Raw genomic sequence first — 26,558 nt, 5'->3', positions numbered from 1 at the left:
TTTCTACAAATTCTTGGAAATACTACTCCAGAGCTAAATCGGAAAATTAATTTTTAACGATAACATCTACATAAGGGGTTGCGCGCAAATAACTTAAAATAAAATGTCGAACAATTCAAAAAAATATTTTTCAATTACACTCAGAAATAGTTTTTAGAAACCCTTTTCGAACAAACATTGGTCGGCTTCATTTCCTTCGTTTAAATTTATAAGCTATTTTCCATGCAAATTGCCAACCGTTACGACGACGCGGAGTTATAACTCACACTTCAAAAGAACTGAAGCATTGCAATTAGGCTTTATTGTGCCAAGATTGAGAGTGTTTACGACGCCGTAACTTGAAACGTTTCCTTTATAATGGCCCCTGCATGCCTAAAAGAGATTTTATGCTTTGCAAACGTTTCTTTAAAGAGAATTAGAGGTTCTTAACCTTGCTCAAAAACAAACGCTTTTATAAAATAAACAGAATGTTTAGTGTTTATTAAACTAATACAAGAAACGAGAAAAATATGTTTTATTCAAAAGTAAATACACTTTTTTACATGGTTTTTTATTTTAATACAGAAAATTCAATTTGGACAGATTTTTTTGCACGGATATATTTTTTACGATTCTTTGCACATATGTATTTTTAAGGATCGGGATAGATTCGTTGGTAGGCCATCGGGTTCATGTCAGAGAGATCGCGAGTTCGATTCCTTCTGGCCGAAGACTAAAAAACAAAATGTGTACAAAATGGTGACTGGTGCATGCTAAATATGTAGGGGTCAGAAAGTCCTCCTAGTTCCCATAACAAATCAATACTTCTGGGTGTACTGAAAAGGAGATTAACCATGCTCTGGTTAGGGTCAAAATTACGATTTGCAGATGAATGAAAGGTGTATGAATGAATCCGCCCTGTGAAACGGTTTGTGACGTATATGTGAGTGGCAAAATCATATTTTAGGCCATAGATGGCGCCATTGAAAAACAAAAAGATTACCTGCCTAAAAATTCACTTGATTTCAAGCAGACTTGCTGATATTGGCAAGTGGCATGTATAACAACATATTTTTATAAGTTTATAAACCTATGTTATTCGGGAACAAGTGCACATCATTCAACAGCACAGATCGTGTATCTTTTCTTCTTACTCCCCCCCCCCTTCCCTATGGTATTGAATCAGCAATACAAAACCTAGTAAAAATCAGATGGTTATACTTATGCTTGAACAGGTTTTTCGCTTTAGAAGCGTGTGACTATAAATTATGCTAACCATTACTAAGAATGACTCTTGGTACAATAATTGAAAAATGGCGAGAAAAGAATGGCGAATGAAATTAAACGAATTAGTTACTGAAAAAATAGACAAATTAGTGAAAATTGGTATATTAGTGAATAGAACAGCCAAAATAATCACTAGACTACTAAATAGTTTTTTTTAAAAATTCATGGAACTACATGGCAGTAGATCCATGTAAAGACAGTGACGTGAAAGTCGACGAATATAATTTTCTTTTCCTTCCCTAAACTTTTTTAATCTAGAAAAATGGACACAAATTTTTAAGAGTTATATTCCATTTATTAGGTTAACTAGCCAAGGGTTCTCCGAGATAGCCTGGTTGGTAGGGCACTGGCCTCATATTCGTGAGAACGGGAGTTCAAATCACGCCGGCGAAGACTCTCCGCGTAGTAAACGGTGACTGGTGCACAATTAAATGTGTCTGGTCACTAAGTCCTCTATGTTCCCATAACAAATTATACCTTCAGGGGTACTGAATTGGAGATTGATCGTTGCACATTTGACAATTGCACTCCTAATGCCTCAATGGCCTACGATAATTTACTACGGGTACAGCCTACAGGTTTATTTGGGTAATACAAACCTTATATAGAAATAAAACAATATTTTGAGCATCGCAAAGGAATTTTTCACGAAATATGAAAATAAATGAAACGGACATTTTGACCAGCTTATACCAAAGGTTCAATCTTATATAAATTGCAGTCATTTAGTTAAAAATAGAGTTCTGTGTCACTCAATTTCAAATACTTTGAGACAAAACAAATTGCCTATTAAACTTTTTTTAAATAAATCTAATAAAATGAGTCCATTCTAACATACTATGATCAAAATAATTTGTTATAGGTTAATTTTTCATTAAAAGAACTGGAGTAAAAAGATATTAATTTATAAGAATATTTTTAAAATGTGCAATATTACATTTAAAAAAAATAATAAAACCATGTACTTATTACTATCAAAATAAAATACTATTTTCATTTATACCCAGATTTTCTAGCAGAGGGTCTCATTTCTTATTACTTCATATTTAAAACTATGTCATGGAAATTGAAACAAATTATCTCTTATATTAATTTTTTTTCTTCCCTTAACTCAAGAAAATTATATGAAATAGGTTTAGAACATTCGAAGCTAATATACTATATCTCTGAGTTTGTTTACATAAAATCTGTTTCTCAATTATGTAAGTGGGTAATTTCAACAATAAGCTTTTATTTCAAGATTTTTTTGCTTAAAAAAAATTCATAATTTCCATTAGAAGTTAAACCAGGAAACCATTAATAACAAATTATCATATGTGCTTTAAATCTATGAAAAATTAACCCTTTAAGCCTTTTCGTTTAAAATTTAGTAACTAAATGCTGTCAAAATGTAAAACAGGTCATAAAACAAAACTCACCTATAAATCTAGAGCAAAAAGTATACTTTTTGTGAAAATTACAATTTTATTCATGAAGATTTTATTTATATAAAAGAAATTTAAATGGAGAAAACCTATTTCTTCCTAAAAAATCTATCAATAATAATCTTCTCTGCCATCCTTTTTAAATACATATTTGCAAATACAGGTAACTTAATACCAAAAGAATATAAATCTGTTCGCACAACAAGCACTTTATATCACCTAACTTATAAAAGAAAAAACACTCTGTTTACTCAGATTTCAGAATGCTGCATCTATCGATGCTCAAGAATTAAGGAAAAATTAACACATTTAAAATTCAGAGGAGAGATATACAAGTACAATTTTACAGACAGAATTGTTAGAGAGTTTTCATTTTTGGCAGTTTTTTTCCCCTTAACTATACAGGGTGTTTATAAAGCACTGGACCCATTTTGATGTTTAATAACTCATAAAATAATAAAGATAGATTAAAATGAATAACATAAATGGTTAAATAGACTCAAAAAGTTTCCCGGCCCTTGCCAATGAACGTGTGCCCCCTTCGTCGCATGGAGAATATCAAGTCGATAGTCAATTTCACGCCAGGTAGTGGCAAACATGTCAGCATCCACAGAGGCTATTGCGGTTGTAATTCTGGCTTTTAGATCATCAATGTTCGACACGATCCTCCTGTAAACATTGTCCCCACCAAAGAAAAAAGTCCAGCGGCGTTATATCAGGTGATCTGGGTGGCCAAGGAATTGGACCTCCTCGCCCAATCCATCTTCCTGGGAAATGGTCCTTCAAAGAACTACGAATAATGATACCACAATGAGGTGGTGCACCATCTTGTTGCAAAAAGACATGTGGCTGAAGCTCCTATAGTTGTGAAAATGAGAAGTTTTCCAACATGTCTAAGTATAAGACTGATGAGACCGCCTTTTCTGTAAAAAAGAAAGGCGGAATGACCCGGTCGTGCATTAGTCCACACCACACATTAACCTTCCGGGAATCCCTTTGTGTCTCACGGTATTAATGGGCGTTTTCAGATCCCATATGCGCACATTATGGCGATTAACAATGCCAGAAACATGAAAGGATGCTTCGTCAGAGAACATTATGCACTTCACAAAATCGGCATCATCTTCTATCCTTCCTACCATATCTGTTGCAAACGCCATCCTCCCAGGCCTATCGCCCGGTTCCAAACCTTGAACAATTTGAACTATGTACGCATGCAGTCTTAATTGTTTCTTAATAACCTTGTACAACGTCAAAATTGGCATATCCAATTATTTTGCCGCTGATCTCACAGATCTTCTAGGATGTCGAAAAATGTCTGCCTGACACGCTCAACGTCAAATCACTTGAGCAGGGACGTCCGGAATGTTTCTTATCTGCGATTCTTCCAGTTTCTAGAAAATTCTTTTTCCACCGCAAGAAGCTGCTTTTGGATGGAGGATCTTTTTGGTAAATTCTTCTGCAATTTCTCTGTGCTTGCACAATCGATTTCGTTTCTATGAACCACCATAAAATCTGTGCTTTCTCTTGTGGTGTATGCATTCTCCTTAATATCCGCTCAAATAAAACATCACATAGAAAAGTACTACATAGAACAAACACAACAAAAGTAAACATAACATTGCAATAGTTGCCAAAAACAAAAGAGAGAAAAATGCAATCAATAAGCAGATGATATTTAGAAAAGTACCGATATTTAGACTGGAAAATGAAATTATCTAAACTTAACCACACGCACAGACAATATTTACAAAAGTAAAGATATTCAAACCTGAAAAGGAAAATATATGAGTTATTCCATCAATAAATGCCATAAGTTTGTTTATATCTTCCTTATTTTATGAGTTATTAAACATCAAAATGGGTCCGGGAATTTATAAACACCCTGTATTATCAATGCTTTTATGAATTCAAACAAAGAGTATAGTGAAAAAGAAACAATCATAATAATTTTGCACCACAAAAAATATTCAGGAGTTACTAACAGTCAAAATACATAATTATATCTTTTAGTACGTTTTATCCATTCCCAGCAATAAGCTATTAATGAATCGTAAACAACAAATTTTGGGACCTCCTTGGCCAGCAGTCTCATTGTGCCTTCTTTTTTACACCTGTGCAACTTCACAAAAGTTTGAGTTTTGAGAAGTTGAATTACTTTTACATGAGTAAACAAGCCTGCATAGTATAGCAAAAAAATCAATCTTTACAACCATCGCAATTGCTACTAGACAATAAAAATATTCACAAGTGTGATTAAAATATTAAAGAAAAAAAAACACAAAGTATTTTATTGTAGATGAAAAATAAAATTCAAAAATAGTCTTAGATCAAAACATTAACTTCGGAAGCCAATATCAATCCTGAACTTGCTCTTATTACCAATTTTTAAAAAATAATTAACATTTGCAAAAATTTAAATTATGTCTCAATTGATTTACTAAGAAGAAAAATCACGCATGACAATGATATTTAAAAATTTGCACAAATATCTTTTATTTAAAAAATTATAAAAATGTATAATTTCTAATCTATAAATCAAGTTATTTCATTTTTAATCCTTAAAATATTAGAAAAGACAATTTTAAACAAAGGTTTTATTCACAAAATGATGATAATATAATACAATGTTCTTTACAGTAGAAAAGGTGAACTAAATCTAATCTATTCCTTCTTGTTTCTCTCTCACAGCCTCCTAAAATAAAATTTTTTAACATATTACTAACATGAAAATAATATTTAAGCATGATTACATCTAAATTATTCAGAAACACAATATACCTAGTTATTTAAATTAAAACGGAAAAAAAAAACATGACATATTTGCTGCATAGTAAAATTTTATTAAAAAATTCTGTATACCTTGAATCTTTCTTCCAAGAGGGAAAGTTCACTAATCAAATCAGTGATAGCATTCGTGAAAGCTTCTTGAGGAGAATATTCCATGACAGTTTGCACTCTAAGAAGAAATTTATACTCTAAAGGATGAGGATTTTTATAGCCAGCAAACAAGACATTGGGGTCCTTTAAAAGTTGACTATAAGAAAACAAAATAAAAGTCAATAAAACTTGATGCAGATTTTTTGTTTTTTAATACAAACAAATTAAGGTAAATAACAATGAATAATTTCCCCACTACATAATCTTGCCTTAATTTGTCTGCTTTTATGAATTTTTTTTTACAACACTTATACATTTAATTTTAAATAATTGATGTAGGTGAAGCTAAATTTGCTATGAAGGATTTATTTCGTGGTATAAAATCCTCAAAATAAAATTGTCCAATACTGATATTGAGGCAATTTTTAATGTCTTTTTATTGCCTTTATTATTACATATGGGCAGAGAGACAATTGTTCAATATCTGAAATGAAAAAGATGTTATGCTTTGATCACTTGAGAAAAAGATAAAAAATTGATGAAATAATTTTATTTGATGAACGCAACAGGAATTTAAAAACTCGAATTATGTTTGCGGCATATGTTATTAAAAAGATGTTAACACTAATTTTAGTTTTCAAAGGTCACCCCAGACATCTTGCAAAAGATTTTATTTTTGAGATTTGTGGAGAAAAATAAAATAAATAAATAAAAATTTTGTGAATTTTTAGGAGTAGGATCCTATAGAATAGAATATCATCTATATAAAAATAGGGTTTCATGATTGAGTGAAAAATCACAAGAACTAGTTTAGACTTTTTGAGAAAAGTCCTCTTGTTGTAAAAAATCAATGCCTAAAAGAGAGAAATTTTAGTTAATTTCATTTGCACTTTTAAAACTTCAACTCAGTTTTTCAAAAGAAGACTTTAGTAAAGTGACTATTTTTAAAAAAAATATTTTATGAAAAGCCCATTTCAATTATATATATATATATATATATATATATATATATATATATATATATATATATATATATATATATATATATATATATATATATATATATATATATATATAACAGTCTATTAACAGATCCCAATTAATCTGAAATTGATCCCTGGTGTTTTTCCATCTGTTCTAAGTACAACAGTAGAAGGTTCAAGCACAAAGTGAAATGGTTTTTGGTTAAAAAAAATTTTAGAACTGAGTGCTATATATGTGGATAAGAATGAACATTTCATTTTTATGCTGGACCTGAATGAACATTCCGCATGAATAGGAATCAACATGCATTTTGGAATCCAATAATTCATAAAATGTAAGAATTAGTATGTTACAATGTAAGGGTGAAAAAAATTAAAATTGAAAATATCAAATATATAATATATTTCCTTTCATTCAAACAACCACCCATCAAAACACAGCAAAACCTCCAGAAAAGACCACCTCTGTGTAGCAACCTTCTCTATTTACAACCACTTTTGGGAGGCATGGAAATTTTTTAATAGACTTTGTCTTGAAGGAAACCTTTAGGAAAGACCATCAAGACTTATATTAGAAAAAACTAAGCATTTCAAACAAACCTCCTCTCATTCTTTGAAGCAAACTATTTTTTATGATATAAAGTTAAATGCAAAAAACAAAATCATAATTATTTATTTTCTTAGAACAGCTCTATCAAACATAATTTGTAAATTTGTTTTTACATATAATTTTATCAGTAATTTTATACTTTTCACTGGAGTTAAATTTTAGTCATCGATTTGGTTTTCAAGACAGCAAGACAAGTAGATGCGGCCAATACAAATGAAAATGACCTAAATTAAAATCGTTTGCAAAAAGTCCTGTACGTAGGATAACACAATGGAGATAACCCCTAAGAACGACCAATCTCGTTAGCAGCCATTTTACGGCAGAACAGAAAATGGTCAGTCTAGAGAGGTTTCACTGTACAAATGATTCAAACATACATAACTATGGAGAGAAATAAAAGTAACACATTTTTATCATTTAACTTATTTATAAACTTATATTTTTGGTATCATAGTTTAATAAATTAAACAAATACAAATGAAAGTATTATCCTTACCAGTTCAAATTATGAAATTATTTGCATATTCAACACGCAGTTCATTTACAAAAAAACAGCGTGTAGCAAGCACCAATTTACCATATCAAATAATTAATTAAAAATTATAAAAGAATAACATTTTAGGTTAAATTTTAATCTCTAGCATTTATAGCAAAAAAACAAATCAAAAACGAAATCAAATGACAAAGAACAGCACAATTTTTACTTGTAATTGAAATAAACTTCTTTGATCTAGATTCATTCAAAATAGAAAGAAAAAAAATATTATATACTTTTTTAATAATTTCAGCATATTTTTCTTTTAAAGTTAAATCAGTATTTACATAACAGTTAGGTTGAAATACCCGATAGATTTCTTCTATATACAAGCAGATTACTTAAAAAAGTGTCTGGTAGAATGTACAGGGTATCCAGCCATTTTGTTTAAATTAACAAAATCATAATAAAGAAAATTCAAACCTAAGTATTGAAAAATGAGATGTGTGTATTACACTCATACCTAATTTGCTTTCAGTAAATTAGTAAAAACAATATTAATTTTTATTATTTGGATTTGTAAGTTTAGCATTTTATAGAAGCATAATAGACAACAGTTGCAAGCAAAATTTTAATATTTTCTCACAAATAACTCATTAATTATTCAAACACTCTTATAACTTAAGCATTAACGAAGATTAATTTCCTAGTGAATAAAAACAAAAGTTGAAACCAATATAATTATTTTAACAAAAATTTATAAATTTTTTGAAGATAGCTTTTATTTTAAAAACTTTATTTTTACATAACTGAACAAAAAACTCATTTGGAAACATTTATTACATTTACAATGTCAGTTGTTTAAATTTATATTGAAAAGAATCATGTATATATGAATAAAATTGGCCATTGGTAACTTTAAACTTAAATTCTATTAGAAAGCAAGTTTCTGATTCATATAGCTCAATAAATTCAATTACCAATCACTCAAGAAGCAATGGCAGGTTTTAGAGGGAGGTTTTTTTCTGTGCAATGCAAATATGCGTAAGTTTCATAATTAAAATTTTTCATAAAAGTAAATTACCCCCTTGTTTGCTGAATGATCTAAAGGTTACTTATCATTCAAGGTTCAAAATTACTAGGTGGTGGAGATCGAGTCGTTATATTAAGAACAGCAAAACCACTATAGGAAAATGTATTAAGGTAGATCTCATTGTACATAAATTGCATTTACGTTTACTGGATGATTAAGAACAAAACAGTCACAGTCAAAACATTTTTCATTTAATGTATCACCATTTTGTTATAATATTTTTTAAATATCTTACGCTAAACAGCTACATTAACGAATGCTATTGAAAAGTTAATTAACTATTAGCAGATATCTCCACTTTATAACAAAATTTTATGTTAATCGTTTAATACTGGTACAGATAATCTAAATTTCTTTTAAAAACAGTTTTAATTTTTTTTAACAAAATCTAAAAATAAAAATTTATGATTTTTTTTATAAATATCCACAATAAATTTCCTTTAACTATATCTTGCTAAATATTTGTTCAATATAAAATTATACACTTTTTATATTACTTTGCACAAATGTTTTAATACTAGGCCTGGTAATAAATCCAAATTTTACTGTTTACTCGGAACTGTCTGGGTGACACATAAAAAAATTTTGAGCATTTGTGACTGAATAAAATTTTTGCTAGGCATCCTGCCTGAGCCAGACATAAAAGATTCAATTTTCACCGGGTAACCGATGCACTTTTATTATTTGGAGAATGCAGTCAGCAAGGATAGTAAAGCAAACAGAATGCCATTCCAGAACTAAATACTACAATACAATTGTTATGAATAAATAAAACTATAAACAATAGTAGTGAAATAAAAATTTAACACATAAACACTAAAGTAACAACAACAATTATTTTGCTAAATAACTATCATAGATTTTAAACTCTTAACTTAATAATTATCTCGAGTTTTTAAATTAAGGAGCTAATAGCAACAAAGAAAGAATAGTACTAATATTTTGAACTTTAATATTTCACAAAAGTTTCAGAAATACAATTTCAAAAATATTTAAAAATAAGAAAATTCAAAATACTCACTTTTTAATCATGTTGCCAAGAGTATGATCTTCTTTATTAACAGTAAAAATTGCAGCATTTGGAACTTTAGTATCTTTCTCTATAGTGATTCTAATAAAAATAATAATTTATTAGTAATTAGTATCAAAAATTAGACTTTTAGCAGAAAATTTAATGACAAAATAATTTATTCATTAGTTAAGATACTTCCATTAAATAACTTAATACAACTAATAAATTAGTAACACAAACAATTAAGAACTGAATGATTTATTACCACAGTTAGTAATATCGACACACTCGGATGTCATGAGTGAATACATTCATAATCATTCTACTTTTGTGGATATTTTTAAAATTAATTATTTATTACAGAAGTAAGTTTGTTACTTGTAAAAATAGGTATTCTAAAAGAAATTTTTCAAACATTGATTCATTAAAAGAAAATAAGAATGATGTTTACAAATATTTAGGAATGTTAGAAAAATGATTAATGCTTACACCATTTTTGGAATAAAATCATTCTGTTATCAAGAAATAGTATGAGTTTCCAGATATTTTTGGATAATGTGCACAGATAGTTTTTTTAATCTAACTCTGTTTATTACTATTTATTTATTAACAAATATGATTTTTTATTTATAACCGTTGCTCAACAGCCGACCTAATTTTGAGTTTACGACTACCAATGCTCAACTCCATACCCCTGAATTTTGAACCCAATCCAAAACACAAAGCAACTCCTGGATCAGATATTAGGAGAAAGTTATCATCGAAGAAACTTTTGATGGAACTAACCTGCATTTGCATTACAAGGAAAGGAAAAACATCAAAACCTTCCACGGTTTGACTGACAGCAAGCAATTTTAACCAATGGTTTGACAGCAAGCGATTCTACCACTAAAGATATATTACATCAGCACTGTGGTTGGTGTGAGCCGGGGATGGAATTCGAATCCGTCCACCTCGTTGGGAGGCAAGCAGTCTATCCCCTGAGCCACCAAGGAACTTTAATAAACAAAGCTGTTGAAAAATTATATCTATGTTTATAGTATTATCATAATAAACTGGTGGAGTCATTAAAATTGATCAACAGCTGTGAAAGCAGGGGGCAGAATTGATTTCAAGGGAAATTCTGGGTAGTCAGCCCTAGAAAAAAAAATTTGTCTGCTAAAAAAAAAAAAAAAAAAAAGAATCCTGATATTTTTTAATACTAAATTACAATATGGAAATTAGCATTGGTCTGAATTATCATTTTTTAGTGTACTTTTTTCATGCTGATTCCATTGTAAATCTGTGAGGAATTTGGGTAAATTTTTTTGGAGACATTACTATAAATTTTTTAAGGTTTTTTTTTTACATTGTCCATATTTTTCATATGATATCATTACGACACTCGAAATATAAATTGCGCGTTTGAGCATTGCTTTTTTTTTTTTATCTGATGATTATGCTGTTTTGACAATGAATTTTCGCATATTGCCATTGATTTGCATAATAAGATTTTTAAAATGCCGATAGACTTAATCCAAACTCAAATTAAAATTGCGCATTTGAACAATCTCTTTTTGTCGCATATATGCATTTGTGCCAATTTCAATATCCAATTCCATCAATGAATTTATGCTAAGTGATTTGAAAGTTATTTTTGGCTTTTGATCTTTAAATATTTTATATTTTAAATTCTGGAATTTTTGGTAAACCTCATCATTTTTAAAATCTTGATATTTTCTATATGTTATTCATTATGACATACAAAATTCCAATCATGCATTTGAGTAGTCACTTTTTGGCCTATCCAATTCATTTGATTTCATTGTAAATCTACATGTTTGTGGGGCAGATCTCTTACTCTGCAACTATTCTCCTATTGATACAAAATGTGAAAGTAATAATAGTCATATAATATAAATTTATTCCTTCACATGTTGGTGGGAAAAAATTATTAGATACAAAGCATTTTTTCTTTTCCTTTTAAATTTTATTAATGTTATTTTTGTGAACAAGAATCCTAATCTATTATTCAATATTTTTCATTTAATTAAATTGAGATAATCTTCTATATATGAAAAAAAAAATTTGTATTAGGAAAACTACACATAAAGAAAAAAAACTTCCTTTGAAAGAAAAATTTTAAAACCATTTAGTTTCTAAATATTTTCAGATAATTTCTTGTTCCAGCAATCACATGTCTGCCTCTACACAACATAATGTCTATTTCAACAGGTAGAACAAATTTTTTTGATGGAAAATTATTTGTCCAAGGGAATGTGTAATAACTTTATTTTTAGGATATATCTATGATTTTCAACATATTTAAAGTGCTATAGAGTGTAAGTAAAATCACATAGGTATATGGAAAAGTAAATCATCATTTATATATTAAAATATATATTTTTAAAAATTATTTTAAGATAATTTCAATTACTTATACCACATCCACTTGTTGTGCTTCAAAAGGAATATTTTCTGTTATATTAAATACACAAATAACTTTATAAATTGATTTGTATAATTAGTTTGAAATTCTTAGATTTATGAGTGGGATCATTTTTTTAACACATATGCTAATTTATACAGGAATTGAGCAAAATCAAATGATTTTAATTATTATTAAAATTTTGTGACAATATAAAACTTGATTTTCCTAAAATATTTTTAAAATGTTATTGTAACTAAACAAAAAGACTAATGTATCTGCACATATTTTTCAAAAAAATTTTCAGAAAACACCTGCTAATGTGAGGTGTGGATTGTACTTATGCACCCAAATAAGTGTAATGTAAAGGTAAATTTAAAGTGATGCACAAAATCGTTATGTGTGCTTAATTGAAGTTAAAATTTCATTGCCAGAAATAAATTTGCCAGAAAATTTTCTTTACCAATATTTTTATAAGGTTCATGAATTGCATAGATGTTTTTTTCAACCTATCTACACAGTGCGGATGAATTAAAATTGGGCAAATTAATCATGACGTGATCTGAAGTAGGTCGTATGTTAGAATTGACACTAATTTTGTTTACAGGTATTCTGTTTTCAATAGAACCTTGCAAGTTAGGTGAGAAATTAAGAAGTAAATTTGTTGTGTGTGAAAAGATTTAAGATGATAGTCGAGTCAATTTTATAATGTTGAGCATTTTCTAAAAAAATGATTAAAGGTTTATTAAACAGTGATTTTTGAAAAAAAGAAATAGGAAACATATTTCCTAAATAACTTTATCATTGCGTCTTTTTTATATGCCTTTTTAGCGTTGATAAAGAATAGTTTTGTGTTCATATATTGATATATTTTTATAAGCCTAGCAGCTAGCAGCAGAGACATGTAAAACAAGTTTTGCATTGCAAATTACTAGCTTGGTTTCGTCTCAATACATGACCTACCTGTGTAATAAACTTTTATTTTTTTCATAGATGAGTCTTAGTTTTATTTTTCTAATGCAACTACTCAGTAAACCCTACACTGATGTGTTTTTAAAGTTAACTGCCACTGCTCGATTCCTTCTAACTCTCCATATGCAGCAGCATCCGAACAAAACAAAGATAAATATGTAAAGTGTTTACGTTTTCCTTTTTTAAAGGAAAAAAAAATCAGAAATTTGAAATAGCTCTTGTTTTTGATGCACTCAATCTTAATGAAGGTTAGCAATAACTTCTTTTTGATGGTTAACGCTGTGGACACAGTTTCAAAAATACCAATACTTTTAATAAAACATTATTACAATGCACGAATTTCAAATTTTAGTTATCAGTTCTGACTCTATTTGTGTGTGTCAAATTCATCATCCATAAAATTACTTTTCAATATCATTGTAAAATTTTTAGCACAGGGTTTTCCAGTTTGTTAAAAAACGAAATGATATTTAAATTTAAGCTAGATCCATGACAATCAGGCTCATTAACAGTACAATATACAACAAAATAATATAATACAGCAATTGCAATGATGAACGAGTTTACAGCTTAAACTTTTTTTGAAAATGTAAATAAAAAAAGAAGACAGATTCTTTTGTTTTGGATATTCCTATTTAAACATAAATGAAACGAATTTAAGAAATGCTTATACGTTTAAATATTGCAAGAAAAATTTGGTTCATAATATGCACATATTATGTGGAGATAGCATAAGATATTTAAAGATTAACTCAATATTATTGCATTCATTATGGAGTCTCAGTAACTTTAAATTATTCAATGAATTTATAGTGTTTTCAAAAAATTAAGAAATTACTTTTTTTCTCCTTCGAACAATAGAAATGACTCGAAAGCTGGTGGGGCATTCATTTTAGGTTCTTTGAAGCAATTTACTCAATTATGGCAGGATATATTTAAACCTATAACGACTTTACTTTTTAGCTTTAAGGATTAAACTGTTTTGATTCGAATCATGGAGCGCCTTTAGTTCCCTATTTCTGTTTGGCAAGGAATTAATCTCACTTTCAGATTTCTAGTTTTTATTTATACTTCAGTGGCCGAGCGCCATTTATCACTCTTAGGAATATTTTACACTGTAAATGAGCACTGTGGCACTTGAGTTCATCTTCAAAAAAAGGAGAGATTCTGATTGGCGCATTTTAACAGGAAAATATTTTTCACCAATCAGAATTTCAATCTCTCTGAAGCGTGAAAATAAGTGCTTGATTCGAATTCAGTGAGAATGAACCTTCAAAAGGTGCCACACTAGATGGCAGCACAATACATAAATCTTTTCGTGTGCTGAAATTCCTTATAGATGGCAGTTAACAGAATTCTTTATTTACGCTTAGTATCTCACAATCACTGCTAGCGGAGGACGTTTTCATGCCTCAGGCTACACTAAAAACCGCACTCTTAACTTAATTTTGGAAAAATGAATCTTAAATAAAAGGAAAACTTAATCTCCTGAGTACTCAGTTATCTCCACTAGTGTAGCTATAACGATGCATAAAATGGAAATATCTCTACCTTAAAATTATAAAATCTATGTATGTATATCAACTTAAAACTTTGATTAAGGAACTTTGAAAAAGATAAATAAAAATTAATGAGTTTAGGGTTTAAAAAAAGTGTTAGTTTAATTAATGAGAATACAACCTTAAATAAAAAATATTCTGGAAAAAAATATTTATATATCTATTATGAGTAACATTTTTAATGAGCTTAGTATTTTATGAGCTACAAATATGAAAGCATAAACAATAATATTTATTTTTTCGTGCTGTAGCACATGCAAATAGATTTATTGACTCTTCGAAATCTATTGTTTTACGGTTTCATTTTCGATACAAATTTTTGCTAAATTTAGTCTCCTTACAGAATTTAGTCACCTTAATCTTAAAGATTTTAGCAGATAGATTTTCATATCTTTTAATTTGCTAAAAGAGTGTTCCCCACACGGTCAAAAAATTCTGTCAAAATTAACTATAATTTTGGTAATTAAATCAAAATATGTGATATTCAAACCATTTATTTGGTAAATTTACATTTCACTAAGGTAAAGGTTATCGAAAATTCTGGTTTTCAAAATTATAATCTTTATTACCATAGATTTAGTAACAAATACAAAACTGAAAAATAAATTGAACCAAATGAATTGTTTTAATGCCCTAATGCTTTTAAAGCATCACAATAAAAATTACCAAAATGGACTTCAGAACTATCACTCATTTTGTAATTTATATGGTAATTTAATCTTTTGATGTCTATACTTTTTAAAAAACAAATATGGCAATAGACTATTTACACTTCGGTGGGTTTATTTAAAATGGCGTTATATTTAAATGGTTGATGGGAGTTAGTTGACTGTTAATTGTTTCTTATTATAATATAATTTCTTATTATAATAAAATTTCTCGATTATAACAAAGTAAAAAGAGACATGAACGAGGGCTTGAAATTAATTAAAGTGCTTAAAAAATACAGAACTCAGATATGTCAAATTACGGTAATTATTTTACTTATCTTTTATTGGGGTAGTATTATATATTTACGTATATATATGTGTATTTCTTTTTAAATAAAAAGAATGGCTTAAAAACTCTCTTCAGTTTGAAAAAAAAGAATTCCACAATTTTGCTAAGATATCAAGAATATGCACCCAGTTTATTAGCAAAATTCGAGCCCACTATGCATGTCTACGCTTTAGAGCGTTTAACGGAACAGCAATAATGCACAACGAGATACAAGCAAAATAACCATAAAATTGGGACCTCCATTTCCATGGAGTGTTGACCTTTCACCAAATGCTTACTTTAATTGTAAAGTGATTTTTACTTAATATAATCTTATTTATTTCCTAAAACTGACATGAAACAAAACACTACATTAAAAAGAATGAATCGGGGGAGAGAAGTCATAAACCATGTCAACCTTCATCTATGGAAAAGTACTCCATCATAGAGTTGAAGTAACATGTCTTATATACTAGTTAATTGTAACTGTAATTTTTCAGTGGTAAACACACTACACTAGGGCTAAATGGTCATTCTTTAATGTCACTCCTCTTTCTAATTTTATCTGTTATTAACTCTTTTGGAACAGTGGCGTGAAGTTTAAATAAAAGTTTTACATAGAGCCATAGAGCTTGGATTCACTTTCCTTAAACCATAGAGAAAATGAATCTAAGAATATATATTAAAAAAATAAAAATCTATAAATATATTTTTCAAACAAACAATATTTTAAGAAAAGTGGAAATCAATAATTTAGTGAGTATTAAATCTAGGTCTTGCTCGCCTAACGGTAACCTGGCGTTGGGCGATCACCTTTTTAGCTAACCCCTTCTTGCAATACCTCCTTATTAGAATATATGGATAGTCATAATAAGAATATTGTTAATTTCTTAACTGATTTCGAAATTTATCAAATTATTTTGAGAAGAACAAAGTACTTAAAGTAAACACTACTAAAATTTTAGAAGCGAGGAATAATGTGACTGATCACTACAAAAGGGGGGAATGTTTGCAACATGAAACCGATATCTATTATAACGGGTTAATAAGTTAATGACGATGGTCTGATAAGCATCCCTTAGAGCAGTGTTTCCCAAACTTACGACTTTTGTGCACCCTTTTTAAATTTTTCGTAACGCTGTGTACCCCTAATAAAAAAATTAATGTATTTTTACTATAAAAAAATTACACAAAAGTTAAAAATCACAATTGGCTGTTGACACCACTTATTATTAACTGTTAACTATGCAACAGATAGCCAATGGAAAAATATGTAATCGTAAATTTTCATGGCTAGCTTTATTTTTAAAAACTTTTTTTGAAATTTTCGTTTGTTGTAAGATATTTCGCATAAGAACGCGTACCCTCTCTAAACTGCTCTTGTACCCCTGGGGGTACGCGTACCACACTTTGGGAAACACTGCCTTAGAAGGATGCAAAGATATGCCTTCACAATTTTGATACTTTGCATAGAAGATGACTTTCCCGCTTTGGTAGCACGATAGCAAGTGCACAAAGTTAAGCATCTTAACGGGACATTCACCCAGTATACGAAAAAAATTCAGAGTTGCAACATGAACCTTATTTGGAAGCTTTTCACGGGTAAATATATTTCACCAATAAGCCTCTCGTTCTCATCACCAAATTCGCAGACGCAGATTGTTAAAAATATTTACCCATGAAAAGTATTTACCTATGCAAAATGGTCTCCCGTCAGCTTTGGTAGCCCGATGGCCAGCGCACGAAGTCGGACACTTTAAAAAGACATTCACCCAGGATGCCGAAAAATTATGTATGTGAATTCGGAGTTGTAAACATTCTTTGGTTTATCAAAATATAATACACTCTCTGGGAGTCAGAATGCTTAACTCAATCATAGTAATTCAAGTATTTAAAGAATTTCAACAATTTTTCGTTCAAAAAAAGTATTTTTTAATAAAACTGTGTGACATATGAATCTGCAAGACTCCTTTTATGCAATTTTTCGGTTTTCTTTTATTAAGCTAGTAGTTTCTTACATATTTTGTATAAATAAGTAAGAATAAAGAAGAAGCTTCAGACGTTATTTTTTAATTAAACATTTATTGTTTTCCTGATACATTTAAATGCACATGAAATCAACATTTTTGAACAAAAATCAGCCCATCATACATGTCAATTCGGACGAATAAAAATGTACAAATCGTTTCGATATCTGTGGGAAGAAATTGTGAGTAATATTAGTTATTAAAAAAAATTAATGACACACTCTCTTTTGCTATTATTATAAATTTTTTAAAGAAAAAAAATTACAATTATTATTAACTATCTAGAACCGCGTTTATTACAGCCTCTTCACTGCTCTCTATCTCAACCAGAAACCTCTTTAGGAAATTGCTAGTCTTATTCAAATTTTTCCTTTAATTTTTCTCTCAAACCTATATTTCAAATCATCATCTTTGGTCTCTCCTTTTTCCATTTACTTTGGAGAGTATAATATAAAGCCTATCTCACTCTAACTTTTTTTTTTGTATATACATAGGTAATCATTCTCCACTTGCTCATTCTTAATTTTTGTAACCAATAGGAAATTGTTTGATATTTTTAATCTGAAAATTCCACTTATTCCGCATTAATTTGCCCTCATCTGTCCCACCTTCGTTATAGACAATGCAACCTAAATAGGAAACTACCAACTTCTTAAAAGTACGTCTCTAGTTTAAAATTTATTTTCACAATTTTATAGTTTTCATTGTGTTTGTATTAAAATCGACTTTTTTAGCTTCCCAGACCATGACCATGATGTTCTTATTTCCCTGCTTGAGCATAAAAAATCATTGGTTGTCCAGAGGTAAAAAGGAAAAGATTTCTAAAAAATGGAAAACTCTCTTAATTGGAAAATTTAAAAGGAAGAAGAAAAGACATTTAAAAAAACCTTTAGTTTTATACATAGAAAGTAAATCTTTTGACTGAATTTCTTTAGATAATTTATCTTTTTCAGATAGTTTAGCTCGTTTTATTTCCAGAACCTTCATTGGGTGTGTGTTACTAAATTTTATGAATGTAATTAACAAATATTTTGGAAAAAATTCCGAATATCTTAGGAAAGTAATAAAGACAGTATTATAAATGAAAAATTGGATTCTTTGCTTTTATCTACTGCTTGAAAAAAAAGTTATGTAAATCTTTTTAGCTTGCGCTTTTTAGATTCTTTTTTCTTATCAAATAAACAAACAGGCTTTGGTATTTTTTATTTTACTTCCCTCAATTCGGAAAATTTCTATAATATTTTTATTTCCTTTAGATATCAATTTGTAAACCCTAATGTATATGTCTCGGACTTTATTTTTTGAAAAGGATAAAAAAAAAACATATTTTATAAGAGTAGTGATTAAGGAATTACCTTATAACAATATTTTCCAGAAAGATAATACGTAATTCTTACATCTGACCCTACGTTTCATCATTCATCACATGGTTCCTCTTCTCTGCAAGGATATGCTAAAGCTAAAAATGATAATAGCAATAATAATAATATCAATATCAACAATTATAATAATAATAATACTTATAATAATAGATCCTTAAGAGAGCCAAAGTTTATTGCTTTCATTAGTATTGAAATAAGAACATAATTTATTAAAAAAAATTTCGTCAAGCCCTTTTTAATTTTACAGGCTCGTGAATTTTGTATAAATTTTGGAAATTATTCAAAGTAAATTGTTATTACATATTAGAAATTTATAACTTAGTTTTGAAATAAATGCGGCTAATTTAAAGTAAAAAAAGAACGATGACTTTTTCTTCTCACTTTTGTTCTCTATAAGAAAAGGAGAAAACGAAATTCCAAATATTTGTTACCATTTATGCAAAAAAGTGATGAGCAGAAATTTTAAAAAAAATTGGATAGCATTGGTTATTGAAATAATTTTAGTGTAAAAGAAAAATATCCGATCAAAATTAAGGAAATTATTCGAAGAAAGACTTTTCAATTTTTGAAATTCCTTAACGCGGGGAAGATATGTATATGCAGGGTGCCTACTGAAGTGTTGAAACATCTTTTACATTTTCTAATGACTTAAGCTATACCTATAAAAATGATGTCTATACAGAAAACGAATTATAACCCTACTTTATGAGATCCCCACAGCGCCGTCTGGGTGAAATCTGAACAATTAGTATTGCTATCTCGAAAATGGTTCCAACTTAACTGAAGAGTAAACTGAAGAGTGAAACTGAAGAATAAAGTTGTTACTCATCGTCGATTTAATACAAATAGATACCTCAAGGATATCTAAATTAAAAGATGAACTGTTGAAAGGTGCATGAGTTTATTCGCAATTTCATAAAACGACAATTTCATAAATTTTATTTCGTAATTTTTTTTTCCTTAGATGGCTCTATTTTCATTCTTTAAGCTTCTCTAAAGCGTTGCAAACCTCGAATTAAGGGAGTTATGGATTCTTCTTTCATTCAAAGGGAATTCAATGTGTTATAATTTAATGAATGATCTCATCAAAGGAAATATTAGGATAACTTCTTTTAAACTTTTCCTAAATCAACTGACTAAAATTTTATCGCTTTATTGGAATGAACGGTTCACGCGGGTGTTTTAAAGGACATTAAAATAATATTTTGTCAATGGAGTATCAAATGGAACATTGAGCATCGGTCGTTGTAATGAAAGGGATGCTTTAAACGCAAGTCGTACTAAATATTGTAGACTGTGTTTACTAAGAGAGATCACGACTTTTTTTATTTTGTATGCATCAGTATTGTTACTATGACAGCCGTTATATCTAAATTTAAAGTATATGTATGATACGCACTGTATTTTACATTAATATAACTTAAACAGTATGTTCCTTCAAACTGTAGGCAACATTCAAACGATTACTGTAAAATAATTAAGAGCGTAATATTTCATATATATAATAATCTTTCATATGTATTATTATGTGAATGAAAGATTATAAAAAGGTAATAATTCTCTAGAATTTTCGATTCATTCTTAATTTTTTATTTTAGTTTTATTTTGAATGAATTGAAATTTGCAAAAATCCTTTAGAGTTAACAAAATAATAGTAATAATTTGTAAATAAGGGAAAATGTAAAAACTAAATTTAATGAGTTTCTTCTGTTTTAATAATAAGTTATGAAAGCTTCAAGAACATGTTATGTTCGGTAACTAATCTATAGACATTAGTTTTATCAACAACAGAAAACAAAAAACTTACCAGAACATGCGAGAACACAAACAGTCAACAACATAACGCAAACTAAATGTGAAATACTGTTGAACATCTTTTTCATTGAACCTTATTTAGTTGATTTCAACTGAATCTATAGATTGAATTTTTGAGAGTTTTGAATAAATTTCTCAAGCATTAGATTATATACACCAGCATATACAAAATTGTGCTCATTTAAAATTTAGTATTATTTTAATGACTGCTGAGAATGTTGATAACAAAAGTTTTCCCTTTGTTCCTCTACAGCTGTGATTTCATAGAAATCATTATCTTGAAAAGTTACCTAAGAAATATGTTTTAAGTACTTGCAAAATGGTTAAATGACTTTGCTTATTACATTTACGTGCAAATATAGCTATAAAATCTCCTGCTGTAACATCTCAAAAATAATAAATGATTTCTATAATAATATTCCTGCAAGTTTTAATTAATACAGCGCGATTTGTATTCACCATGCTTCATATCACTATTATTATATCTGTTAATTGACAATACACGTATATTACAAAGTTAAAATGCTTTATTAAAAATTTTTGTTTAGGAAATTCAGATAAAAATATTACAATGTACTATTTTTAAAATCTTTTTTGCTTCTTAATTAATTATTTCTTATAAATTTTAATGATTTGCATACCTGAAAAGAACAATTTGTTTTAATTATTTTCAAAAATACTTCTAGAAAAAGTAACTATGTTTACTTAAGAAAGCAATTATGTTACTTACATGAAAAATTAACTTTAAGAAATCCATATTTATGTTGATAATAGTAAGACAATGAATTTTCACGGAATAGTGTCGTCATAGTCTAAAAATAGCGTCAAATTACAGTTGCAGATTATTATAAAAGTTGTTCATATTTACCGAAAAGCAGAAATATTCTAGCAATAAATATTAGTAAAAAAACCTATTTATTTTGAGAAAAAAACAATGAAATCTCTTCAGTATTCATATAAGTTTGTCTAGAAGTAAAATAAAGTACTTGTCACGTCTGATATCTACCTAAACAAGATTTTTGATGTTTTATTACAAAAACGAATATATATGAAATTAATATAAATAACCTTTTAAATAAATAATATAGGGTAAGCCTAGAAAAAATGGCCATAGTTTTAGCAAATCACAATAAAAGTACTCGGAATAGAGATACAAGAAATATTTATGCACATTTTAAATTCTCATACGATTACTCAACATATTTTGAGCAAAGTTTAATGGAATATTGAAAACAAAATATGAAGGAAAAAAAGGCATTTTAAAATTAAACAAAGAAGTGGCCATTTCTCCTTAACGACGAGGGGGAAATGGCAATCTAAGAAAAAGTTTGTAAAATACGGAAAAAAAACAAATTCCATACAGATAACCATGAAAAGCTTACATTAAGCTATAAAGAATGAATTTCATGGTCGAAAATAAGCAAGAAGAATATAACAAACAAAAACTAATGTACAGATTTAATCAATCACTTTCGAAAAAATTTTAATATATTATTGGCAAAGATTTTTAAAGTTCGTATATGTTTCATGGAGCCAATACTGGCACCTTACACATCTCATCCAGTCATGTTTGTTAGTTGTGGTATTGTATTCTTCTCCATAGCTAACACACTGATACTCAGCAAATTGAATATCGAAATTGAATATCTCCGGTAGTGAGAATGCCTAACTCAATCATAGTAATTCAATTATTTAAAGAGCTGTTAAAGTATTTTTTAATAAAACCGTATGTCATATGACTCTGCAAGACTCTTTTACTGCAATTTCGCGGTTTTCTTTTATTAAGCTAGTTGTTTCTTACATATTTTTAATAGATAAGTAAGAATAAAGAAGATGCTTCAAACATTTTTTTAATTTAACATTTATTGGTTTCCCGACACAATTAAATGCACATGAATTCAATATTTTTGAACAGAAACCAGCCCATCATACATGACAATTCCGACGAATAGGAATGGACAAATCCTTTTGATATCTGAAATAAGAAATAGTGAGTAATATTAGTTGTAGGAAAAAAAATTTTTTTCAATGAAACACTCTTTTTTGTTATTATTATAAATTTTTTAAAGAAAAAAAATTAGAATTATCATTAATTATCTAGAACCGTGTTTGTGACAGCCTCTTCATTGCTCTCCATCTCAACCAGGAACCTCTTTAGGAAATTGCTAGTCTTATTCAAACTTTTCCTTTAATTTTTCTCTCAAACCTTTATGCCAAATCGTTATCTTTGGTCTTTCCTCTTACCATCTACTTTGGAGAGTATAATGTAACGCCTATCTCACCCTAAAATTTGTTTTCTCTATGCATAGTTAAGCATTCTCCACTTGCTCATTCTTAATTTTGTAACCAATGGAAAATTGATTGCTATTGTTAAGTTGAAAATTCCACTTATTCCACACTAATTTGCCCTCATCTGTCCCACCTTCGTTGCAGACAATGCAACCTAAATAAGAGAAACTACCAACTTTTTAAAAGTGCGTCTCTTGTTCAAAATTTATTTTCACAATTTAAGTTTTCAATGTGCTTGTATTAAAATTCACATTCTTAGCTTCTCAGACCATGAGGTTTTTATTTCCCTGCTTGAATATAAAAACTCATTGGTTGTCCAGAGGTAAAAAAGAAAATAGTTTTAAAAAATTGAAAACTCTCTTATTTGGAGAATTAAAATAGAAGAGGGAAAAAATTTTAAAAATCCTTTTGTTTTAAACACGGAAAGTAAATCTTTTGGCGGAATTTCTTTAGAAAATTTTTTTTTTTCAGAGAGGTAATCTCATTCTACTTCCAGAACCTTCATTGGGTGTGTGTTACTAAATTTTATGTAGGTAATTAACAAATAATTTGGAACAAATTCCGAAATCATAGGAAAGTAATAAAGACAATATTTTAAATGAAAAATTGGATTCTTAGTTTTCATCTACTGCTTGAAAAAAAAATTATATAAATCTTTTTATTTTGTGTTTTTCAGATTCGTTCTTCTTATCAAATAACCTAACAGTTTTCTTATTTTTTATTTTACAATTTGGTAGATTTCCATAATATTTTTATCTCACTTAGATATCAATTTGTGAGCCCAAATGTATATGTTTTGAACTTTATTTTTGAAAAGAATAAAAAAAAAACATATTATAAGAGTAGTGATTAAGGAATTACCGTATAACAATATTTTCTAGAAAGATAATAAGTAATTCTTACATTTGATTCCACGTTTCATCAATCATCACAAGGATATGCTGAAAATAATAATAAGGATATGGTAAGGTTAAAAATATTAATAATCGCAATAATAATATCAATAACAATAATAAAAATAATATTTATAATAATAGATCTTTAAAGGAAGCAAAGTTTATTGCTTTCATTAGTATTGAAATAGGAACATAATTTTTTAAATTTAAAATTTATTTCACCAAGCCTATGTGAATCCACAAGCTCAATAATTTTGTTTAAGTTTTAGAAATTATTCAAAGTAAATAGTTATTACATATAAGAAAGTTATAACTTAGTTTTTAAAAAAATGCTGCTAATTTGAAGTAAAAAAGAACAATGATTATTCTTCTCTCTTTTGTTCTTTATAAGAAAAAGATTTTTAAAAAAAATTCTAAATATTTGTTACCATTGAGATGCCAGAAACTATTAAAAGAAATTTTTAAAAAATTGGATGACATTAGTTATTGAAAAAATTTTACTGTAGAGCAAAAATATCCGCGCAAAATATAGGAAATTATTCGAAGAAAAACTTTTCAATTTTTGAAATTCTTTAACGTGGTGAATTTACGTATATGAAGGGTGCCTGCTGAAGTGTTGAACCATCTTTAACACTTTTTAATGACTTAAGCTATACCTATAAAAATTATGTCTATACAGAAAAAAAATTATAACCCTACTTTATAAGATCCCCACAGCGCCGTCTGTTTGAAATCTGAACAATATTTCTATCTCGAAAATTTTTCCAAATTAGAATAGAAAACTAAAGAATAAAGTTGTTACTCATCGTTGATTTAATACAAATAGATACCTCAAGAATATCTAAATTAAAAAATGAACTGTTGAAAAGTGCATGAGTTTATTCGCAATTTCATAAACTGCGTCGTAATTTTTTCTTCATTAGATGGCTCTATTTTCATTCTTTAAGCTTCTATAAAGCTTTGCAAACCTCGAATTAAGGGAGTTATGTGATTATTCTTTCATTCAAAGGGAATTCAATGCCTTATACTTCAATGAATGATCTCATCAAAGGAAATATTTGGATAATTTCTTTGAAACTCTTCCTAAATCAACTGACTAAAATTCTATATCTTTATTGGATTGAATGGTCCAAACGGACGTTCGTTCTAATGAGCATTAAAACAATATTGTGTCAATGGAGTAGCAAGTGGAATATTAGGCATCGGTCGTTATAATGAAAAGAATGCTGTAAAAGCAAGTCGTACTAAATATTGTAGACTGTGTTTACTAAGAGTGATCACGACATTTTTTATTTTGCATGCATCAGTATTGTTACTATGATAGCCGTTATATCTAAATTTAAAGTATATGTATGATGTGTACTGTATTTTATATTAATATTACTTTAACAATATGTTCCTTCAAGCGATTACTGCAAAATAATTTATAGCGATAAAGGTTCTTTTATATGTATTATTATGTGTATAAAAGATTATTAAGAAAGGATATGATTCTTCAGAATTTTAGATTCATCCCTAATTTTATTTTTTAGTTTTATTTTGAATATATCGAAATTTATAAAATTCTCTTAGAGGTAACAAAATAATAGTAATAACTTGTAAATAAAGTAAAAAGTAAAAACTAAATTCAATGAGTTTTTCTCGGTTTTAATATCAAGTTATGATAGCTTCAAGAACATGTTATGTTCGGTAACTAATATATAGACAATAGTTTTATCGACGAAGGAACTTACCAGAACATGCGAGAACACAAACAGTCAACAACATAACGTAAACTAAATGTGAAATATTGTATAACATCTTTTTCATAGAATCTCATTCAGTTGACTCCAACTGCATCTATAGATTGATTTTTTTAGTTTTTAATCAATTTTTGTAGCATCCGATTATATATATAAAAGCATATACATAATGGTGCTCATTTAAAATTTAGTATTACTTTAATGATTGTCAAGAAAGTTGATTACAAAAGTTTTCCCTTTGTTCCTCTATAGCTGTGACTTCATAGAAATCATTATCTTGAAAAGTTACCTAAGAAATATGTTTTAAGAGTTTGCAAAATGGTTAAATACTCTGTTTATTACATTTACATGAGAATATAGCTATAAAAATCTCACGTTTTAACATTTCAAAAATAATAAATGATTTCTATAATTAATGTTCATGCAAATTTTAATTAATACATCGTACTTTCTATTCGCCATGTTTCATATCACTATTATTATATCTATTAATTGACAATACACGTCCATTACGAAGTTAAAATGTTTTGCTAAAAAGTTTTGTTTACGGAATTTAGATGAAAATATTACAATATAATATTTTTAAATCTTTCTCGCTTCTATCAATTTTTATCAATTTTAAATTTATTTGCAGTGATTTTCCTAACTAAAAAGGACAATTTGTTTTAATTACTTTCAAAGGTTCTTCTAGAAAAAGTAACTATGTTTACTTAGAAGAACAATTACAGTTTACTCTCGATTATCCGTG

General features: G+C 28.3%; 1 protein-coding gene and 2 long non-coding RNA genes across 3 annotated transcripts; all 3 read right to left on the bottom strand.

Annotated features, from left to right (window-relative positions):
* Positions 1 to 5,272: 5,272 nt before the first annotated feature.
* On the bottom strand, positions 5,273 to 14,138 carry Polr2J (DNA-directed RNA polymerase II subunit RPB11). The gene is made up of 4 exons (XM_043048260.3): positions 13,961 to 14,138; positions 9,753 to 9,842; positions 5,553 to 5,727; positions 5,273 to 5,385 (listed from the first exon to the last, which is right to left on the bottom strand). The coding sequence occupies exons 1-4, from the start codon at positions 14,011 to 14,013 to the stop codon at positions 5,350 to 5,352; spliced, it is 354 nt and encodes a 117-aa protein (XP_042904194.1). The 5' UTR covers positions 14,014 to 14,138; the 3' UTR covers positions 5,273 to 5,349.
* A 3,583-nt stretch (positions 14,139 to 17,721) lies between these two features.
* On the bottom strand, positions 17,722 to 21,071 carry LOC122270552 (uncharacterized). Its single transcript, XR_006225866.3, has 3 exons — positions 20,876 to 21,071; positions 19,042 to 19,145; positions 17,722 to 17,853 (listed from the first exon to the last, which is right to left on the bottom strand). It is a non-coding gene; the product is annotated as an uncharacterized LOC122270552 (long non-coding RNA).
* Positions 21,072 to 22,726: 1,655 nt separating this feature from the next.
* Positions 22,727 to 26,007, bottom strand: LOC122270553 (uncharacterized). The gene is made up of 3 exons (XR_006225867.3): positions 25,802 to 26,007; positions 24,076 to 24,113; positions 22,727 to 22,858 (listed from the first exon to the last, which is right to left on the bottom strand). It is a non-coding gene; the product is annotated as an uncharacterized LOC122270553 (long non-coding RNA).
* Positions 26,008 to 26,558: the final 551 nt, after the last annotated feature.

This window comes from Parasteatoda tepidariorum, chromosome 2 (assembly GCF_982258835.1).
Source record: "Parasteatoda tepidariorum strain Cologne lab strain chromosome 2, Ptep-v5.0, whole genome shotgun sequence".
Taxonomy (NCBI): domain Eukaryota; kingdom Metazoa; phylum Arthropoda; class Arachnida; order Araneae; family Theridiidae; genus Parasteatoda; species Parasteatoda tepidariorum.
This window is presented reverse-complemented; position numbering and strand designations above follow the sequence as displayed.

What these genes read in the sequence shown, in the direction of transcription:
- Polr2J (XM_043048260.3), bottom strand. Translation starts at nt 14,013, where the DNA reads ATGAATGCCCCACCAGCTTTCGAGTCATTTCTATTGTTCGAAGGAGAA. An exon ending in TTGTTCGAAGGAGAAAAAAA is followed by an intron (nt 9,843 to 13,960) that starts GTAATTTCTTAA and finishes TATTTTTATTAG; the next exon opens with AATCACTATAGAGAAAGATA. An exon ending in TCTTGGAAGAAAGATTCAAG is followed by an intron (nt 5,386 to 5,552) that starts GTATACAGAATT and finishes ATTTTATTTTAG; the next exon opens with GAGGCTGTGAGAGAGAAACA.